Raw genomic sequence first — 22,317 nt, forward strand, 5'->3', positions numbered from 1 at the left:
CCCTGGGATGCTGCATTGAGTACATCACACACACCAAGAAGGAAAAAAAAAAAAGGAAGGACAGAAGAAAAGGAAAGGAAAAAAAGATCCTATTGGACAGCAATGGAGATGTGAGCTCTCTGGGAGATGTTGCTATGTTTTGATAAGAATATGCATTGAGTATTTCATTTACAGGGCAATCCTAGAACTTTATTTAGCAGCATATTGGCCAGACAGCTGTAATTTAGAACATACTGTATTCCTAACAGTTCCCAATTATAAATTCCTTCAGCTTTAACTTATAGTAACCACAGCTCCTTCTATTTTGGAAACCTAAAACCACCATTTCTCCCCTTCATTCAGCCATCACATATCAAGAGCTTCTACCGCACAAACACAGCGTCGCTGGAGAAGAGTCCTAAATCCAGCATCCCAGGTGGGATCATCACCCCCACCACACTCACTGCTCCACAGGCAGATGTGTTATTGTTCAGTCTGGGGGCTCAGCCCCGTGTCAGTGCAGAGCCAACCCTGCTCAGTGCCCTGCCAGCAGCGCCGGCTGGGAAAATGGCTGCGCACATTCCAGCTCCCTCCTGCCGCAACGGGAGCTGGAGCACGGCTGTGGAGCCTGCCAAGGAGCCTCACGTGCTCAATCTGTCCCCGTTCTTTGACCTCACACCTATTTTTTTTTTTAAGGATTAAGGCACTGACGTGAAAACAAGCAAGTTCTTCACCAGCATCGGTGCTTCCCGATGCCTTTGTATCTCTCCCCGGATCAGGAGCTCCTACGGAATATCGCCGTTGAGGGCTCCACAAGAAATCCTGCTGACTTTATCAAATTTCTGCAAGGAAGAGAAGGAGCTGGTGAACCCTTTAAAAGCAAAGCTCCTGCCTCCATGCAAGTCCCATGGCTAAGAGGAGCGGAGAAATGGAGCATGATGTGTGTACGGAATTGGCTCCACAGAAGCTGCTTCTCAGCAACTGCCATAAGGTGGCAGTGGGTCTTTAAGGCTCCCTTACACCTTCACACAGCACAATAGGAAATTAGCACACCAGTGGGTTTCCAGCATCTGAAACTGTTTAAGTCCCATTTCCTCATCAAGGGAGCCAGACCATGCTTGAAAACTTGGGGCTGAGATCACCTCAACCGCCAGAGTCACGCCAGGAGAAAAAGCCACCGGGACAAACTCTGAAAAGCCATAAACACAGCCCCCCACCTCAGCCAAAGAAAATCCAACCCTTTCCCCTCTCGGTGTACAGTCACAATGCTGTTTGTTTTACATAAATGCTTTCCTTTGTGCCTTCATCCAGCCGTAAACAACCCAGCGACCATTAAAGAGTAGGAGAAGTTCTGTCTGCCCAGCAAGCTGGGCGCCAGCAGGATTTTATGCAGGCACCGTAAAAGCAAGCCCAGTAAGCAAACTGGTGACCAGCTCAGCACAGGGCTGATGTAGCAAACAGGCTCAGAAAGCACCAAGGAAGCGTTGGGTGCACAAGAAAGATGGAACCAGGCAATAAATAGGCAAGTTACTTTAGGTAATGAAGTGACTCTTCATGCAGAATGACCATCACCTGGGACACAGCAACAAAATCAAATCTTTGCCAGTCGCCCTCTGAATTACACTGTGAAAAGTGGCCAGAGTTGCCCTGAAGGAAGAGTTGATCTACCTTAAAAGGCAGACCACGATCACAGAGATTTCTGTTCAGCAAGTCAAACACTACAACGCTGTAACACCCAAGTATTCCCAGTGCCCTGAGCAGAGCAAACCCCTCGCCTTACCTTCACCTCCAGCCAGGCCAAAACACGGGTGGGCCCCCCATAACACGCCTCCCATGCGTGAGGAGACAGGTCTGAGGCTCGTGGCCGACGTCCCCCCTGCTCCACACCAAGCCAGAGCTTCCCTACACCTCGCTAACACAAACACCCAGAGCCAATGTAAATGTTTTATTGGCACTTCCCCACGCGGCGAGCTTGTACAACAACTGGAGTCAATCGGCTCATGCAGCACATACCTGCTGGTGCTTACACATTCCTTGTAAAAACCTGGCAACTACGGATGAAATCCAAGAGCCCAACCGAGCACGACTCACAGAGTCCCCTGCCTGCCCCCAAGCCCACTCGCCAACACGTTAAACCCCCTGCAAGAAGCACAGAAAACCTCGCAGCCAAACAAACAAACATATTCCCTCCTCTCCCTTGCCAGTGTGGAGGACCTGATGTGGCAAGGTTTGTTTGCCACCACTGGAATGCAAAATAAGGCTGGAAAAGGGAGTTTGAGTTTGACATTCTTTCGCCCTCCCACCATCCCAGCCGGATCCTGGTTTGAACTGCGGGGCAGGTCCGAGCCCTGCGAGGCTCCCCATCAATAACAATTAGCGCCCGAGACGACGGAGCCGGGATCACATGGCTCCACCATGGAGGCACAGCCCTGGCTGCAGCCCCTGCCTGCTGTCACCTCATGTCACCAGCCTGACATTGCACAGGTCCCTTCTCCGCACGGGCCTGCCAGCCAGCAAAGGTCAGGATTCCAAACCCCTCCCCGCGGATCCGCAGGAAGCGTTTGAAGCCATCTCGTGTCAGTGGTTTAACTGCGCTGCTTTTGAATCCATTCCAACAGTTGTTGCTCCATCCGGTCTCCTCACTCCCCCAGCCTGGGGGCACGGCAAGGAACCGACTGGATTTGCCCTACCTCCATCCCGGCTGCGGGGAGCTGCGGGTCCCTCCAGGTCCTGACTCCAGGCCTATCCCTGCTCCAGCCACAAATCCATCTCACTCCATGGGTGCAGCCTCCACCCCGGAGCATGCTCAGTGCGGGCTGATCTTCAGCCATTTCAGAGCTTTAATGAAATGTAAGCATAAGGAAGTGTCATTAGCAAAAAAAAAAAAAAAAAAAAAAAAGAAATGGTGCAGGATTCATCCCAATCCGGCCAACCTTCCTCTTCCCATCCTCTGTCAAGGAGGTGAAGCTCTCGCTGCGGGGATCGCAGGCGTTTTTAGGCTGCAAGCATCTCGTTTTAGAACAAAAGCAAGGAAAATCCTGTCTCAGGCAAGCCTAGTGCAAAAGGAGCATTTCCCAGTGACACCCAAACCAGGTGATTCGTCACTCTGGGCCTTCCACAAATTGCAATATTTTCATAAAATGTCATTAATGTTAGGGGTTTTTTTTCCCCCCAACGGGCTTCAACTGATGCTTTTAGCTGGCAATGCAAATAGTGCTTCCCAGCCATCTTAAAGCTAAACCTACCCCAGTCTACCCTGATCTCCTTGAAGGTTATTTTGACTCTATTTGCAAGGAAGTTAAACAGTAGGATAAAAGAGGGGGAGAGACTGCAGTGCAACACACTTCATGCTATGTTTTCCTAAGGACCTGAATTTTAAGAGAGGTTTGTTTTCCACTTGTCACCTCTGAAATTCCACCATCATTACCTTGTCTCCTCAATGCAGTAGGACTGTTTCATGGAAGAATTAAGAGAGGTTGTTTTTTTTTTTAATCCTTTCCAGTTTTCCAAACAAAAGATGCAAAGAGACACAACAGCCCTGTAAACTGTGAGTGATCTGCACACGGAGCTTGACTTAAAAACTTGTGTTTCCCAAAATATCCTTTGCATGTTCCCTACTGATCCCTCCCAGCTCTCTGAACTGCTCCAGAAAACAAAGGTAGCTGGTGCAGAAGTTCAGCTTTGCCAGGGCAAAAATTGGTTATTTAATCCCAACAAAGTTGGAATGTATATAGTATGTATCCTGTTCCTCATGCTGGGCCCAGGCCAAAAGCAGCTCTGGATGTTGAAATCCATGAACTGTGTGTGCTCTGCCGAGCGACGTTTGCTTCCCATGCCCCCCTCTGCCCCCCACGTGCAGTGTCTGCCCCAGTCCTGGAGTTTGAAAAATAACTAAAAAATAAAACAAGTTACTTTATCAACAGAACATTTCGGAAAAGGGAGAAAAAAAAAAAAATCAGGGTGGCAGATGAACCCCAACCCAGATTCTTTCCTGACCCAAACTCCCAAGGGAGCCACAGCAACGCCATGAGCCTTCCTGTGTGGCGCCACGAGCCAAGTCAAAGTCAAGATTTTCCTCAGGCCCCAGCACATCTGTGCCAGATGCACCACGCAAACAACTCATGACGCTGCTCTCTCATCCCTTCCCTGATAAACCCAGCCCAGTCCTCAACACCAAGCCACAGCTTTTTAGCAAATTATTTGGGAGCGTGTTCGCAGCTGCCTCCGGAGCTCCAGGCAGCCAAGCGCTGGCGAGCTGCGTTCTACTCAAATATTTTTAGAGCACAAAACATTTGGTAAAGTGACCCAGGATAAACCATATTAATTCAGCACAGGGCTCCCCTCAGACCTCTCTTGCTGCTGGAGGTTGTCACTGAAGGGGCCGTTTGGCCCCGGGCTGCCCTTTCCTGGGGACCTTCATCAGGAGCGATCCCCTCCACGCCACGCTGGGCAATCCCAGACACCGCCCGGTGCTTTCATTAAGCACAGATTGATAAACCCCGCCAACAATTTTCTATTCCCATCCTCTCCCTCGCCTTTAAATTGGAGGTAGTTTAAAAATAATATCCAGACCATAAAATCCCGAGGCATGTCTGCTGAGTCGAGCGGTGTTTGCATCTCGCACAGCCCGAGCATGTCAAATTTGTTTCCTTGGAAACAAAGACCAATTTGCAAGCATTGCTTTCTTCCTTTTCTTTATTTTATGTAAGGAAGACATCCATACCTGCAGCTCTTGCTGATACAAAGGAATTAAAGCAGATTCACTTACCAACAGGGTTCATAGGAGAATTATTAATGTATTTCACTAATGAACCGTTGGTTTGCTGCACTGAGGGAAAACCACGGTTCATCACTGTTTAAAGATCCTGTTTGCCCTCAACGGATACACACTCGAGGCATGGCATTTATATTGTTTCCTTGGGGACAGGTAGAAAAAAAAAACAGCAAAGCCAGAGTGATTTGCTTACCCTGGGCTACACACAGTGGCTCCAGTGGAGGAGTAGTTTAAGAGGGAAATCCTGTCCTGCTCCCACCACATCCCTCCAAAGGACACAGCAGCACAGCTCAAACACACCTGCTTCCAACACAGGCTGAAGAGTCAACACAAGCCTAATAAAACAGGAAGTGATAACCTCTTGTAGATCTGTTTTGCCAGTTTTAAGCCCAACTTTTCCCCACCGAGGCACGCAGCAGGGAGGTGGGAAGGCAGCCTTTCTGTGCTGCCATAACTCTTCTCCCAGACCTGCTCCCATCACATCCTCCCTCTGAAGGCAGTAAATCCTGTGGTGATGACACACGACCTCTCTGTGTGGGCAAGAAAGAGGAGGGAGGGCAGCAGTGTCAGAGCTGAGTTATCCATAGGCTCATTTGCAAAGGGAATCAGGTGCCTCCACCCTCCAGAGCCTCGGTCAGGAATTACGAGAGCTCAGCACTTCTCACAAATCCGTCAGATACGGCATAAAATGGACACGCAGGAGAACCGCAAATGAAATTATGGCTCCTCAAACATTCCTTCCCCAGGGCTGACTCAGCACAGGGGTCATTCCCAGCATTTTCCCAGGCTGAGGCCAGGTTGCAATCCCCCCCAGAGAAGGGTCTCCAAGGGAGACCTGTTCCTGTTTGGATCACTGGACTAGGAAAACCCGAAGGCAACAGGAGCAAGAAAAACCTCCCTCCTGCACAGGAAGGACAAAGCCTCACGATTCCCTGCCCCTGGAGAATCCCAGAGCCATTGCTGGAGCCAGTGGCCAACACTAAACCCTGGATGCTTCACACCTCAAAGTCAGGCCTTGGACTCCAACACCCCAGGCATTCCAAAGGGGTTCTGAGCCTGCCAATGCCACTCTCCTGACAGAGCAACCTTGCTCTCCTCTTCAACGTGCTCACAGCAGGATCAAGGTAATCTGTAAACAAAAAGCACCAAAAAAACCCCAAACCCTGCAAAAGTCCAGCAGAACTGCCACAGGGTCTCACCTTTGAGCTTAAAAAATTCATCTCTTTTCAGCACACTGACTTTTCCAACAGTGGCTGAAGAGCACTCAACACCTCTAGCCCAGAGATCCATTCCTGCTGCTCTTAAGGAATCCTGGAAGCAAATCCCCCAGGCTACCAACAACAGGCACCCTTTACCAGGTATTGTAATTACTTAATTTTATTCTAACCAATGCCACAGCCTTAAGGAGTTTTGGAGGCTGCTGAACGAATTCTGTGGAAAGACCAAGGAAAATCATCTAATTCTTCCTGATCAAAAGCAGAGCATATACTGAAAAAAAGCATCTAAACATCACCAGGTAAAAAAGAACAAGGTAGATGCATAGGGATTTGCTTAAAGGTACTGCAACAATAATTGGGATTTATAAAAAAATTTATAATAAGAGGTGGGAATAGTAGGCAATATTAATGTATCTACTTTTGGGAAAATCAAGGCTTGGATAATTAACTGCCAAAAATTTCTGGAGTGTTCCTTCACAAATGTAGAGCATCATGATGCAGGAGACATGGATGTGAAGTCATGCATTGCTGCTGATTTACTGAGTCACCTCAGGCCAGCAAGGAATGTCTTGGGACAGCCCATCCGGGATGAGTTGAATTTGAATTTCAGTGAATTTTGAGCACTTCAAGCTCCCCTGAAAAAATCCCATCCTCTATTATTTAAAAACAACCAGATAACCCCAAAACACCTCAATGTACATAACAATCATATCAGGTTTTTCTCCCTCTAATATTCCCTGTAACAAACATGTTTTTGGAGATATTTATCCAGAACAGTGACCCTGCAATCACTGAGGAGCCCTTCATGGCCCTTGCCAAGTTCAAAAGAGGGCAGATGCCACGTGGGTGAATCTGTGACACCAGGACACAGGCTAGACTAAAAAAAGGGAGTCAGACACGTTGGAATCAACCAAGAGGAGCAATAAATTCAGAGAAGTTACTCAGAAATATTTTGTCAGATAACTGGGCTGCGAGTCAAAGCCCCTGGGGCGAGGGCATGAGCTCCATTATGGGGGTTTAATCCAGATGCTTTAAACACCTGGCAAGGGTTTGGGGGAAAAGACTGGATCAAACACAGGGAAATGTGGAAATGGAGATGACACCACTTCCTAACAAATTTAACCACTGCAGGTGTGGCAGGAGCAGTGAGCCAATAGGTGCTTTGAGCTCCATGTGTGTCTGGAGACTTCTGAACACGGGTTTATACCTGGGGTGACACACATGGCATTTATTGTAATGCTCAAGTCACCAAACCATCCCATTTGCTTGGGTTCCCAGAAGTACAATACCAAAGCCTTGCTGTATTCCAGAGGACTGAGGTGAGGACAGTGCACAGAGCTCAAGGCTGACGAGCTCACTGTGATTCCTTCCCACGTGAACGAAAAATTAAATTTTAAATCAAGAGTCACACACTGATTTGGGGTGGCCAATTCAGACAGACTCTCTCAAACCTATTTTTAGAACACCCTGAGTTGGAAGGGACCCACATGGATCATCTAGTTAACTCCTGGCCCTGCACAGACACCCTGTCCCTCAGAGCCTTGTCCAAACTCTCCTGGAGCTCTGGCAGCCTTGGGGCCGTGCCCACTGCCCTGGGGAGCCTGGTCAGCACCTAACCAGCCTCTGGTCCTTTTCCCAATATCCAGTCTAAACCTCCCCTGCCATGGCTTCATGCCATTTTTCAAGGGGATGAACAGATGCACAGATGTGAATGGTCAGTGAACTTGAAAATAAAGCGCCGGTTTCACATCAAAAATCAAACCACTGCTCCAAAAATAACTTCCCTCCAGTTCTCCCCCCCTTCCCACCCCTCTGGATAACACCCATTCACGTGCCTCAAAGGAGGCACAGAGCTTCATTTTGTCAACATTGACACTGAAAGGCTCAAAATACAGTGAAACACCAGGAAGAAGAAAACCAAACAAACCACAAAATGCTGCAATTACCACCAGCTCTCAGAGCCATGAACCAGAGAAGGGGGAGAGAGAAGCCTTGCAGAAGGTCTGCCCAGCAGCCCCTCTCCTCCTCTGCCCACTGTTGGCCACAGCAACTACAACCTGTTTGGGAAGCAAAGCAAAGGATTCTCCAGGACTCTCCCAGGGAGAAATTCTGCACACTGAAAAAAAGACCATGTGCACTAGTTTTATTATGCAAGGAACAGGAAAGGGCTTCACCCTTCCAGTGCTCTGTACAGAGCACAGACTCTCCCTCCTGGTGCTGATCTCCTGAATCCAAATGTGCACATCAAAAGCATCGTGGAGCTTTGGAAGCTTCTCCTCCACTCTCATGCAGCCTCACCCCAGACAAAAACCAAGCAGAAATGGTTGGTCCTGGTTCAGTGATAACACCAAAAATAAAATAAAATAAAAGTAGACAGGCAACATGGATAAAAAAAATCCTGAGCATTTTTCTTCTGCAACAGGAAGCCAAATTCCAGCCTTGATCACTCTGGAGCTTCAATTAAACAAACTCAAAGACTGCTGGAGGAAGCAAAGCTGAGTTTTGTAAGACATTTGCTTGGTAGCTGAAAGATCTGGAGTTTCACGTGAAGTTTATGAGCAGCTGGATCGTCCCTGGCACTGTCCTCAAACCCAACCCCAGCACCACAGCAGCACACTGAGCTTTGATTAATGACTCCTGCTGCACTTGGGGAACGGAACTGCAGCATTGTCTTCATGCACAAGCCAAGAAAAAGCAGCCAGAGGGGCAGAATGTGGCCCTGCAAAAAAGATTTCCAGGATTCCCTGCCAGGCAGCAGCTGAGGAAGCACAGCCAGGCCCTGCCAGGGGAGGGAAGGTGCTGCAGAGAGTCACCACAGCACTTTCCTTGCACTGCACAGGCTGAGGGCTGAGCCCTCCCCAGATGGCTGAGAGGAGCCCAGAGCTGCTGCAGCACCTGGCAAACATCACTCAGCTCTTTCAGCAGCTCTTGCACTGCCCCCTCAGCACGCTCAGCTCTCACAGAGTGTGGGGGATGCAGCTCTGGGAGAGCCTCTGGAGCCGCAGGTATGGACAGGGCTGGGTCCTGAGCATCCTCCAGAACAGCCCTCCCCAAACACTGCTTCAAAATAACGTGCCCCTCCTCAAATCCCCTGGAATCTTTTCCCTGGATACACCCCCTGTCCCATTCTTCTGCCACAAAGGGGACAGACCCCAAGCAAGGTCCCGAGGCTGCAAGAGAGGGACCTTCCCAGCCAGCCTTGGGACAGTTGTCCTGTGTTCTCCTTCCCTGAGCAAGTGTAAGGTATCAGCAGACACCTGACAAAAACACAAATGGCTCTAAGCCTTGAGCACAAATAGGCAACATTCCCATCCTAGCAGGAGAATTGCTCCCTGGCTTTTTTCCCTCCTTTAAGAAAGGGAGAGGGAAAGCCCCACTCAGACCACAATTATGACATTATCCCAGGTGGATACAAAGGGAAAATCCCTCAGGTACTGCCACCACCACTGCAGTGTTTGTGATATTCCCCTTTCCTGACACAGTGTGAAAACCCGCAAGGGTGGATATTTACAGGTCAATATGCTGGGATGTACCACATGCACCAATATTTTCGTTTTCCTGAGTCCTTTTTCAGAAGGAACAGAATCAAGGATCAACTCTAAAGCAACCCAAAGTGCCTGTCATTTCAAACTGCATCCAACACTCTTCTTCCTCTCCCTCTTGAGAAAAGCATTGCAGAAGGTCCTGTAAAGCCCTGAATATCCCATTGTAATCCAAGCCCAGCCCTTTCCCAGGGGGATTGAATGGATGTCATAAATCAAAGTTTGACTTTAAACTATAAAAACCCAAGACAAGGCTGCGTCCCCTGCAAGGCACAAGCAAAAAACCCACAAGTGCACACAAATCCTCCTGCAATGGTGCAGTTTGTACACACTAGCTCAAAGAAATGCCAGCCTTAGGTGCTCATAGAGCAGGACTGACTCTGCTGGGAGGGATGCTCATGAATGGGACCTTCTACTCAGATCTGAGTGAGGGAGGAAGGACATTGAAGTGCACATGAAGTAACCAAGTCCAGCAATTCCAGGGATTCTTATCCATTTGTTTTTACCAGGCCCTTATCCCTCATGTCATCCCTGTAACACTTGCACTCAGCAGCTGGCTTCACCTTCAGTCAGCCTTCTGCCTGGGAAGAAGGAAGTTTGCTGCCATCCTTTTGTTTTAAAGAGCTGCTTCCCAATGGATCCAGCTGTGCTGATTTGCACAGCTGCATCACCACCAGCTCCTGAGAGAATCCAGGGCAGCTCGGCCTGTATCTCATCACAAAACCCATCAAAGGTTTTCTCATGTATTCTTTCTAGAGGTGAAAGCCAAACTTCTCAGTGAGACCCAAACTCCACCGAGCTCAGGCCTTCCCTTGCCATGCCTGGGAGGGACACGAGGTCTATCAGAGCACAGCTGATTTCCTTCTCACCAGCTAATTGAGAATTAAATGGAGGCTCTGCCTTCACTGCAAAAGCCATGTTTGTGCTAGAACCAGAAGATAGGTCACATGAAGGTTACAGTTACATTGCCTTCATTTGCTAGGGAGGATACACAGGACAGATTAACTTAAATTAGCTACAGAGGTCAAAATATGCTTTGTTTTGCCTTCACTGGGCTGGAGTGCTGGGAGAGCTGGTTCAGGCACAGCACTTTGGGCACTGGGGCCAGTGCAGGGCTGTGACACAAGCACAAGGCAGGTGTAGGGAACACCACTGACGTGGTTTGTTCTTCCATCAGCCAGGTACAGTCGTGCTCCATTTCCTCTCCCTCCAACCACCCACAGGCTTTGTGGGAGACCTTCAAAATCAGGTTTCTCAGCCTGGCAGGGCACTGCCCTCCCCATCACAACCACAGACCACCTGAGATATTCCCCATGGAGAATGGAAGGGTCAGTCCTTCCCACTCATCACCCCTTCCATATTCAGGGCTCAGGAGACTTTTTTGTATCACTTTTTAGTCTGGAATAAAGGACAATTAAAGCAAATCTTCTCCAGCTGCTGCAGAGACCACCAGGCCTTGCCTCCCAACTCCTCTGCCATCTTCACCTGTTTCCCACTTCCCTGCCTACACACCCAAGTGCCTCCCTGGAAATTTTTCTGGGATCACTTTTCCCTGTTTGCAGTTGTTCACATGCCCAAACACCCAGTCCCTCATGTTTCAATGCTTCACCATCCAGGCCATTTTTCCTCTTGTGTTTCAAACTCTCTTCCCATGTTTTTAATCTCTATATTTTCTTTTGCCTCTGTTTCCAATTTATTCTCTCCATCCCACTTCTTTCTCTCTAATCCTTCCATGCTCCCCTCTTGGGACAGGTTTAAAAACAAAGACCTTGGTGCTGCTCACCTCGAGGTACAGGCAGCAGTGAGGCTTAACTGACTTAAGATTTTCCTACAAGCTTGGCCTACCTTGTCCTGCCTAACTAACTAAATTATTAAGTTATTAGTTATCTATTGAATGCATATCAGATCTTGTCAGCAAATTCAGGTTTTACACAGTTGCCCCTATCCCACGTGTAGGGTGAACTGTTAAACAAGTATTAGTGCAGCATAAACATGAACCCAACCCAAAAATTAAGAGGAGCATCTCTTTGCAGTAAACAATAAGAAAAAAATTGGTAGGTGGAACAGGTGGTGGCACTGAAGCCCCTCCAGCTCCCTCCTCACCAAATTTCCCTCCCAACTCTGGACCTTTCCCTTCCCTCCCCAGTGTGCCCTTTGGTTTTGCAGAAGGTATTTTCAGCAATGACCTCCATTCCACTGTGCCTTCTGCTTTCACTTGCTTTCTTCCATCGTGGATCACTAACAGTCCCCATTTATCATCACAGAGTTATTCTTTAAATTAAAATAATAAAGAAAATTGCACTGAAGCTTCAGGGTTTGGCTTGTTTTTTTTTTTAAAAAAAGCTGCAAAGCTCTCCCACAGAAAAGCATGCACTTTATACTGAATAGGAAAAGAAAAAAGAAAAAGTCAAACTTGGTTGAATTTCGAGCTTCTGCTCTGCCCTTTTGATGTCTGACAACAAAGAGGTGTGAATGCTATAAAGTCACACACAGGTGCTGCCAAAACCATCCTGCTCTGGGCATGTTTTGATACAACACAAGCTGCCACACAATTCACAGAGCCCCAAAACCAAAGACTTCAGAAAACCTGCTCATATCCCCTCATTTTTAACCTTAAACGAGGAACAAGGCACCACCACAGACGTGCCTCTGTAATGTGTCCAAATTTAAAGCCAACCCCACCAGAAGCCTGCCCACAGGGATATTTTCTACATCCTGTATATTATGAAGGCGTCCCAAGGCATAAGTAGAGTTCCATGGCTCCCTGTGCCACCCATCCAACATTCCCAACAGCCAATCCCTCCCTTGGAATGGCTGCACTGAAGCAGAAAGAAGAGGATCTGCCTTGATCAACGAACAAGTTGGGGAAAAAAACAGAATAATAAATAAATATTCAGCTAGCCCAAGAGGGAATGCAATCCATGGCCTCACCTGCTGGGAAGGGAGCCCTCCCACCACAGCCACCAGCACAGGGATAAACCAACCAGGAGACAACCCAGGAGCTGCCGAGCCTGGGAAGTTCAGAGGCGTTTTGGGGAAGTTCAGAGGTGTTTTGTCCCAGGAAATCCTTAGGAAACCCCAAGCATCAGCAGGAAAAACCTCTTTTAGGCAAGTCTGGTGTGACACATGCCTCTGGCCACGCTGGCTTTTTGGATTCCAAGCAGGGATTTTGGAGGCCTACGCTGGTGTACCCATGAGCTCCACAGCACGGATCAGAACTGCTCCCAGGGAGCAGCATCCTCCTGGCACTCCATGCCTCCATCCCATCCCAGGGATGCTGCACCTGGCATGGGGAAGGAGGCAGATCAAGGAGAGCAGGGACAGTTTTTAACCACTCCTTGGAATAAAATATTTAAAAACTGCTCGTGGAGCGATTAAAATGTGCAAACGTTTTGCTTGGTGTTCCGACTGCCACATTTAATATCTCAAACAACATCCAGGCCAATACTGTTGCTTAATTTAACATAACTGGATCCTGACTGCATCTCTAACAGATTAAACCACAGAAATATCCACATGTTTTAATGAGGAATTGGCACTGCTCGGAGCCAAACACATTTTAGCAATATTTTTGGACTCGGAATTCTTTCATAAGAAAAGAAAGCTCACTGGTATCAGAGCTGCATTCCCTGCATTTCAAGCCTTTTTGGATTTATGTGCAAATTGGGGGAAAAAAATGAAATATTTAGCGCCATTATAATTCAAGCAACATCTGGAGAGTTTTCTTTGCCTCAGAAAGATTTCAGTCAGCTTTGCTGAGGCTCAGGCCATGTTGCTCAGCAGAAAGGCTCCTTTTACATTTGCATGCTTCACTCCCATCCTGCAGTTTCTATGCCAACAAGCATTTGCAACTCTTTTAAAAAGCACATTTGGAGCTGGGGGGGTAGATGGAAGAGTGGAAATGTGATAAAGATTTGTTTGGGTGGGGGGGTTGGGGGGTTTGGTGGTGGTGTCCCCGCAAATCTAAATCATATTTTCTTTTTATTTGAGCCCTGGAAACCTCAAAAAGGCCCAAAAACCATCATTGCAGCCATGGCAACTCTTCCACCTGCTTCAAAATGCAGCAGTGACTTGGTAAGAGGAAAGATCGTTCAGTTAATTTGATGTATAAAATATATAAACACACAGACTTGCATAAATAAATATATATATAAAATATATGTATGTATATATATTAGTCCAGTTCTCTCTCTAGACAAAGAATCAACAAAAAACATCACAAATTTACAGGTCCATCTACTACTGCACCATCCAGGCCCTGTGTGGGTTTCCAAATCCCAAGGAAAAGCAAACAGAGACAAGCAGCCACAGCTGACCTGCCACTCAAAATCCAGCAGTTTGATTTTTAACCGGATCTTTGGAAGCAACTCCTCCCCTTCCTCCCCACCCCCAGCCCCAGAGCTCACAGATGGCTCAGATTTTCTATTTACCACGTGTGCTGAGAGCTGTGACATTCCAGGTGCACTGGGATAAAGGAAACCACAACCACGGAGCGGCACAACGCGACACGACACTCAAAGCAAACAGTGGTATTGATCTGACAAAACCCAGAGAAAAAGCTGTGGTTTTTTTTTTTTACACAGATGCAGCTTTCTAGACCAGGCATTGTGAACTCCTCTCCCACCTGAGGTTCACCACCATCTCAAGATGCCTTTTGCTCCCACCCCGGGACACCGGCGAAGGTGCCCAATGGAAGAACCAGCCAGACCAGGCCTCTGCATGGACAGGGGGAAAAAGGTGTTCCCACCAAAAGGCAGGACTGGGAGGGGGTTTCCTGAGGGAGCTGCTCACCAGGAGGAGCTGCATGAGCAGAGGACCTGCCAGCACCTCCTTCTCAGCATTTGTACAAGGGCAGGGAGTGACAGGACATGGAATGAATTCAACCTGACAGAAGGCAGGGTTAGATGGGATATGAGGAAGAAATCCTTCCTTGTAAGGGTGGGGAAGATCTGGCACAGGTTGCCCAGAGAAGCTGTGGCTGCCCCATCCCTGGAAGTGTCCAAGGCCAGGCTGGACAGGGCTTGGAGCAACCTGGGCTAGTGGAAGGTGTCCCTGCCCATGGCAGGGGTGGAACTGGATGAGCTTTAATGTCCCTTCCAACCCAAACCAGTCTGGAATTTTTCTGTGAGCTCCAGAGGATGGAAGACCAGAACACACAGTGATCCTGCCAGAGTTAAACATTCATTTACAGGCTCCTCATTAATGATGATCTATCAGCCCCTTTAACCCACCTCATGTGTGTGTGCAATATCCAACCTGCTGTGCTGGGAGGGGAGAGGAAGGAAGGGCTGCTGGTGCCCTGTAATAATCACTCCTCACCACAGGACCAAGAGAAAATCATAGAATCATTAAGGTTGGAAGAGACCTCTAAGATCATCAAGTCCAACCACCCCATGTTCACCATTAAACCATGTCCCCAGGTGCCACATCCACGTGTTTTTCGAACACTTCCAGGGATGGAGACTCCACCACTGCCCTGGGCAGCCTGTGCCAGTGTTTCACAACACCCAAATACAATAAACTTCCCTTCCTGCAGCTAGACAGGGGACACAGAGAAAGGAAGGCTGGGTGCCCTTAGCCAAAGCAAAACATTTGAACTTTTAATGCTCTGCTGTTCCTTCCCTCCTTGCACCACCATAGATGATCCAGCCCATCAAACAATTGGTTCCAGCAGCAGTCTGGGATTTGTTTTCCCAGGTAGAGATCAGGATGAGATCCAGGAAGGGCAAAAACTCCCCCAGGGAACAGAAGACAAAAGGACAAGATTCTCAGCACAGTGGTGGTGACTAGAAGACAGTTATTAATTTTCAGAAGCCGTGTTGTCTCCCGGGAGCAGCACCAGCCCCCAGGTACCAAACACAGCTCCTGCTGCACAGAGCCATCAAAGAGCAGGAGCAAAGGCTCTGTCCACAGAACTCCTGTCATTTGAGGGTGGCCTACAGGTCAGTGCCTGGCACATGGAATGCCTGGAGCATGAGGAAGGTGCCTTGTAAAAACACAACCATGAATGTCCATTTTTCCAGTCCTGGCTGTGCTGTAGGAAGGGGCAGCTCCTCCTCTTGCCCAGCTCTGGCCTCCAATATTCCCTGCCACGATTTCACAACCTTTGCCATTTCAAAAGTCCTTCTGGCAGCCACGACAGCAAGCACAGAGCTATTTTACACGGGAGCTCGTGACTGAGAAATTCAGGCTCCTCTCCCCACGTCGTGCACACAGAGTTGGAGCTGCCTACAGAGCAGGGCCAGAACTGCTGCAAACTAGAGCATTTTCACCTCCTTCAATGAACTGTATGGGTGTGTGCTAGCTGGGAACACAGCTCCATCTGTGAGTCAGGAGACTGAGCCTAAAATACTGAAATCAGCAGCAGCTTTCGACAGACAGGAGTTGGCCACACGGATGTTCTCCGTCTGGGATAACTTCTCCCATGCTACACACGAGCCAAGAGCCCCAACAGCAAGAAATACCAACCCAGACCAGCAAGAGAATGAACAAAACTGGGCAGGTCTGTGCTGCAGCCTACACCTACACCCTCCCAGGATGTCTGAATGGGAAGGAGGGAGAGATCTCTCCCATTAAGAGGAGGGAGAGTGATTTGAAGTCGATGTTTGGCAAAATCGAAGTCAGTGGGGACTCGTGTTAATGAATTCCCCCGCCGGGTTTATGATGTTTAAAGGAAAACAAAAGGTTGCTGTGTGCACAGCAGAGCAGGGGAGACCTGAGGAGGATGTTCAAACACCTGGTTTTATATTCCCTGAGCTCAGTCTAACCAGGAGAGTCTCCCTCCCTGCCCTGTGCTGAGGGACGTTTGGGCTGTCTCACCTGGGCACGGAGGTCTCCTGGAGCTGGGTGGGGTTGAGATACCCTCATTGTTCTCCTGCTTGAGATGGCAGCTCAAAACCCTGGCTGGAAATGCAAGAGATGATCTCATGTGCTCCTCAGCTAATGGAAACACCCAGGGGCCACGGGTCCTTTGTGCCCAGCCTTCTCCCAGTGGGTCCCTGACGGGATTACTGCAGCGGCCAAGTACCACAAATTGCTGTGAGCTGGACTAAGAGCTAAGAAAGATCAGGAAAATGAATTAACTCCTGCCCTTCTCTCTCCCAGGATGGATTACACTCTGCTCCTTTGGAGCAAATTCACACAGAGGAAGAGGGAAACATAGGACAGATATAAGGAATTTATTGCCATGTGGTTTCTTGTGGGGAAACACAGCACGGACATTGTCCCTGTGCCATGAGATGAGGAATTCAGCTCGCTCCTGGCCACATCCAGGTCTGGTGCCAGCAGCTTTTCCCTGACTACAGCAGGGATGAGCTTCATCCCTGCTGTCCCCATGCCTGGGAGCCCACACCTGGATGTGCAACACTCCTGGGGACACGAATGATGGGGCAACAAACCCCGTTCCTGACACAAGACTCCTGCTTGTACCACACTGGGCTTTCTCCCTTCACAGCCAGTCCCAGCTCTCCAAGCCTGTTGGGATAAACCTGGAAATGCAGGAGGCAGATTCACTGCTGGCCTAGACCTGGAGCTGTGCCAGTGCTCCCACACCAGCCCCACCAGAGCAGCCCTGGCATGGAAAATGAGTGTGTTGGCTGATCAAACACCCAACTCCCTCCCTCAGCCAACGCACCCACCAAAGCCCTCATTTAGCTCTGAGATTCATCACTGGATATTGCATCACTTCAGAGCCTTTTAAGGAAACATTCCAGCGTTTTCCCAAATTAATCAGGTGCCTTTTTTTTTTAGCCAGACAGAGTTAAAAATAGCCAAGAGCCAGGTCGGTGACAGCAAAAGGATCTTGCAGGGAAAATCTTGTCCCATCACACCTGTAAGGAGGGAAGTCCTTGTCCAGGCACTGTCCCTGCAAACAAACACCACGAAGCCCAAGGACAACACTCCCTGTTAATGCTGGATAATTTTAGGGTTTCAACTGCAGGCAGTTCCATCTTGCTAGCAAAATCCACCTAAGACTTGCACTATCTACCACAGCAGGCTTGACCCTGTTTTCATAGGCAGAAGCCAAAAAGCCTCCTCCTAATCCTACAGAACCTGGAGCAAACAACACTCTGGGACTGTGTGATACCACCCTATTAAATACAAACATGTTCCTACAGTAGCTCAATGATTTTAAACACTCCCCATCTTTTCATTTCGGGTTTTAAGCACTTTGCCTGGCAAATGTCTGAAGGGCAAACCATTATGGAAATAGGAAGACAATTAATTTTCCTTTTATTCTGGAAGAGAGGATTATTGGAATAACTAAAATAATCAGCTTAAACAGGAGTACAATTCACAACTTATGAAAAACAGAGGACAGGGTTGTTTTTTTTTTCATTTTCTTTCCCAAAGAAAAGATTTTCTTGGATGGAGTTTGCCAGGGAAGTGCAGAAGTTTTGGAGTTAACCTTGGGCTGGTAACTCACAAACCACTGCCTCTATGGCATCAGCAGGAGGAGGGCTGTCAGTGCAGACACTCTGAGAGCCACTTTATGTAATAATTTAATATAGCAACTTAAAACAGCCCTCCAAAAAGATGCAAAGGCCACTTCCCAATCTCATTTTGACCAAGGAAAAGTTGCAGCAGCTCAACACAGCCATGGTGCCAATGGGAAAGATGTCCTGGAGCACTGACAACAACAGCCTTTTAGGATCCCCTCCTCATCCAAGGCTCTGCCACCAGTAAATCCACATTGATTCTGTGGAGATTAATGAAATTATCTGTATTTCAACAGTGTAGAAGACATCAGAACCAGTTTCAAATCGAGCAAAGGAAGGGTATATGCCAATGCTGATGGAGGCAAAGGAGAGCAACTGTCTGATCAATGCCACTGTTGGACACCAGCCTTTGGCAGTTCAGCACCACAGCTAAAGCAGGATCTGACACCCTGGGACACACGTGTACACCTCCATACATAAATGGAGTTAAAGGTAAAGCATTTCACCCCCAAATCTCAGAGGGAGAAGTGAACAAAGGGAAGATGAGAGCCCTCGAGTTCGTATTAGCAAGAGATGAAGTTATTCTTTACTGAGAAAAATCTGGGGTGTCTTGGTAAGAACTGTGCAGTTATTTCTGGAGGACTCCTCTAATAAGCAGAGCTATAAAAATAGGATGGAAACTGTGGTTCAAGGTTGCTACAGGCTCAACAAGAGATAATTGATGGAAGCACAGATTCCTGGGAACAGTAAGGACTGTGAAAGTACTGAGAAATCAAACTGATGATCTGGAAAATAACACAAGATTAAGAATGATCAGGTCAGTGGGGGCTCCTGAAGGAGCAGAAGCAGGAGAATGGAGACTCTTAGTTTGTGGTGGTTTATGAGGAGATTGGGGATGAATAATTTTGCCTCTCTGGATGGTGTCTGGGTGAGCCACGTCCCCACACAGGGCAGGTGCCCAGTGCCCCACATCCCTTTGGGGAAGGAGCTCCTGCATCCAGGAGCCCACAGGTTTATGCCAGCTCATAAATCCCAGCCTGGTTCCAGGATCCAGCACTGTCCCCTCCATGGCTGTGGCACCAGAGGGGAATCCATGGCTCAAACTGTTCCCTGTGCTTCTTCCACCAGCTCCAGGTGTCCAGGCACAGCCACAGCACAGGGGTTGGAGGAAGCACCACTGGAAAGAGCCCCTGCATGTCCCAGCACCCTGTGCTTCCCACAGGGAACAGCCATTCCTCTGTTTGCTGCTCCAGCTGCACAGCACTGCGGCAGCAAGTAGGTCATGGACTAGATGGTGCCTCAAGAATCACCTGCAGTTTGTTTCCTCTTCTCTTATTTTCCTTTTTTACCTTTTTTAGGAGCCACCAAGTCACTACAGCAGCACCTTCAAACCCAGCCTCCTTCAACAGAGCCCCATCCATCCATCCATCCATCCCATCCCTCCCTCCCTATCCTCTCCTTATAGCCCTGTCTCCTGCATTTCTGCTCTCTCCCCAGTCTGTTTAATTCCACCTCTCCCCTGCAGGTGGATGCAGGTCTTTAAAACAGGATTTTTCTCCCATCTTCCCTTTCCCCATGACCTTATGTTTCCAAGCACAACATACCCCATTGCTTCTCTCACATGCAGAACCCACAGCAGGCCCTCTGTGCTGATCAGTGCATGAAGTCTCCTCCACCCTGTGAATGGAGTTATTCCACTGATTCCACAGCCAGGTCAAAAAATGCAGCTCCTTCCCCCGTGCTCATAACTTCCCTCACTAATCCTCAGGGATTAGGGGGGTAGGGTGTTAAGGAAGGCAAAATGCAGCCATGAGTTGCATTTGAAAATGGTCAGGAAGGCAGGAGATAAAACTGCTCTGAAGGTGGAGAAATGCTGCTCATTCCATCAAACCCTTCCCCACAGCATCTCTGCAGAGAGAGGGTTCATCACACAAATAATTACAAGGCTCATATCATAATGTCTGGTCTTAAGGGCATTGCCAATTGAGTGCAGGTTGGCTGAAGCAGTTAGAAGGGAGAGAAGCAAAGGCACCAGGCTTTGAAGTGCTCTCCATTTGGTTATTAAACACTGGGACTTCGATACAATCACCCAGCACTTCCTTTCTCCTCCCTGGGATTGCCAGGGTTGCATGAGGGTATTTTAGATACACCTGTAAGATTCAGCTCCATTTTGTTCTTTCTGTTTTGAATACAATCCTGGGCTGCAAAGAGGTGAGCAAGTCCCAAATTCAGGTTTCAGTTCCTCCACTGGACAATGTTATGCTGGTGGAGAGAGAGACAAAACTGGCCACAGAGGCAGAATTTTGCACAAAAATCTGAAGACAGGAACATGCAAATTCAACAGTGAATCCTCCTGAAAAGCCTGAGTCACCCATCTCAATGACAGCATCCAGGAGTCCCTGTGCTGCACCCCCTGAGCTGCATCCCCTGCATGTCCCACAGCCCACACAGCCCCAGCCATGCTCACCCACAGCACATGGGACTGAACACCAGGGTCAGGTTTTTGGTGGGTGACACCTCTGCTCTCCCCAGGTGACTCCAGACTGAGCACTGGCTGTTCCCTCCTCCCCATCACCCCCATTCCCTGTGGGCTGCTGCTCCCACAGCCAGCACAGCAGGAGCAGACATGGCCCATCCTTCCCAATTCCATGGACACAATTCCACAGGGTGGAGAACCTTCACTCAGCTCAGCCACACCAGAGCACTGGGGCTTCCCAAGGGGAGTGAGGCGCCCACTCCCTGGGATCTGCAGAGCTCCTCCAGCAGAGCCCAAGAACCCACCCACAAACTAAACCCAACAGAAATTAAATTTGGTTGTAGCTATTTTTTTCCTTCCAGACTTTTCAGTCTTGGGGCTTGCTGGGGAGGAGCTAAATGTCTCCTTGGAGGAGAAGAGCCCTGTGCAGGAGGGAAGCAGCTCTGGGATGAGGCTCTCACAAAAGCTGCTCCCATCCACAGGCACAAAGACCCCAGGCCACCAAAGGCTTGGTAAGGCTGAAGCCCAGTGCTCCATGCTGGGGGCTCTCCTCAGCCACTGAAAATAGCTCCTTTTCCCTATTTTACTCTGAAACAAGAAGAGGAGGAGGGCTTTGCCCTCTGGCTTTGAGCCAAAAGCCATGGCATTAAGGAAACAGAGTCACCTTTGTCCCTTTGCTGAGCCTTTCCCCCGTCCTCTGGCGTGGAGATTCCCACCCTGGTACTGGAGACAGAAAAGTTTAAAGCTGGTCCAAACCATTCCAGGGATGAACTTGAGTACTTTTCACAGAGAGGTTGCAATAAGGAATGAGATGATGGATCCAGGCTCCCTAAAATCAACCACTGCAAAAGGAAAAGACAGCGATGGCCCAGAGGGAGGCTCAGGGACAATCATTTCAGTGAGGCCCAGTCCTAGTACCACGGCACCTCTGGGCCCTGTCCTGGCAAAGCAGCCCCCACCTACACACATCAGCTTAAAGATGCATTTTTCTTATACCCTGATCATAGATTTTTAAGGTTTCTTTTTAACTTTCTTGCTTTCAACTTTGCTTCTCAAAAAAAAAACTATTTCCCAGCCCTTCCACCAAACGTGCTTTAACCAGAATTTGATCAATTTTTTTTTCTGAATTGAAAACCCCTTGCCATGGTGACAGACACGTCACTGGCATCAGATAAAAATCTGAAAGAGAAAACACTCCTCCACCACTGAGAAACTGATGCAGCACCACTGAATCCCAGCACAACCATGGTCCTCCACGACACGAGTCTTTGTTCTCACAATCATCTCCCAAACAATATTCTGACAACAACATCCCTCCCTATATAGATTTATACTGCTATATCTCTATCATTTCCCTTACACCCATCAAAATAAAGATATAATTAACCCATCCTCAATAGAAATTATGATGATTTCGAAACAGCAAGAAACAATCTATTTGCATTTGGTAGCTAATTATTCCCCCTACGCACACAGCCACCAATGTTCCCTAAATCCATCCACGGAACAGACAGTCTGTGCCAGCCAGAGCTTCTGGAAAAGAGGGGAAAAGGAGGGACTAAGCAAAAAAAAACTCAACATTGGGGTGGCAAGATTTTCCTCAAATCTGCAGCATCTCGAGTTCAGCCAAGTCTGTGATAGAACTGCCCTCCTGAACTCATCCAGCAGCATTAGCATCCACCTGGAAGCTGACAGGTACCTCAGGACAAACCTGGTGGGAGCCACTGACATTTGTTAAATTATTGAATTATTACTCCCTTCTTCACAGCACTCCAAGGAAACATGAAGCCACTTCCCGACAAACGCCATTGGACACAAATTTCACACCAGGAACTACTCTCAGAGCCAGGCAACGCAGGGATTTGCAGCGGCACAGAGGTGCATCCCTGAT

At 48.4% G+C, this 22,317-nt stretch overlaps 1 protein-coding gene across 3 annotated transcripts in view; it reads right to left on the reverse strand.

Annotated features, from left to right (window-relative positions):
• LOC103759660 (histone-lysine N-methyltransferase EHMT1) overlaps positions 1–22,317 on the reverse strand; it is a 110,627-nt gene that overhangs the window by 70,145 nt on the left and 18,165 nt on the right. The window contains exon 1 of one of the 3 annotated variants that reach the window (XM_029960496.1): positions 2,670–2,768. The exons of the other annotated variants lie outside the window; for them this stretch is intronic. Coding sequence (XP_029816356.1) covers positions 2,670–2,675 — 6 coding nt within the window. The 5' untranslated portion in view covers positions 2,676–2,768. Of the gene's footprint in view, positions 1–2,669; positions 2,769–22,317 lie in introns of those variants that run through there. 3 annotated transcript variants of the gene reach the window in all.

This window comes from Manacus vitellinus, unplaced genomic scaffold, assembly GCF_001715985.3.
Source record: "Manacus vitellinus isolate BGI_N305 unplaced genomic scaffold, ASM171598v3 scaffold_27_pilon, whole genome shotgun sequence".
In the NCBI taxonomy this organism is placed as follows: domain Eukaryota; kingdom Metazoa; phylum Chordata; class Aves; order Passeriformes; family Pipridae; genus Manacus; species Manacus vitellinus.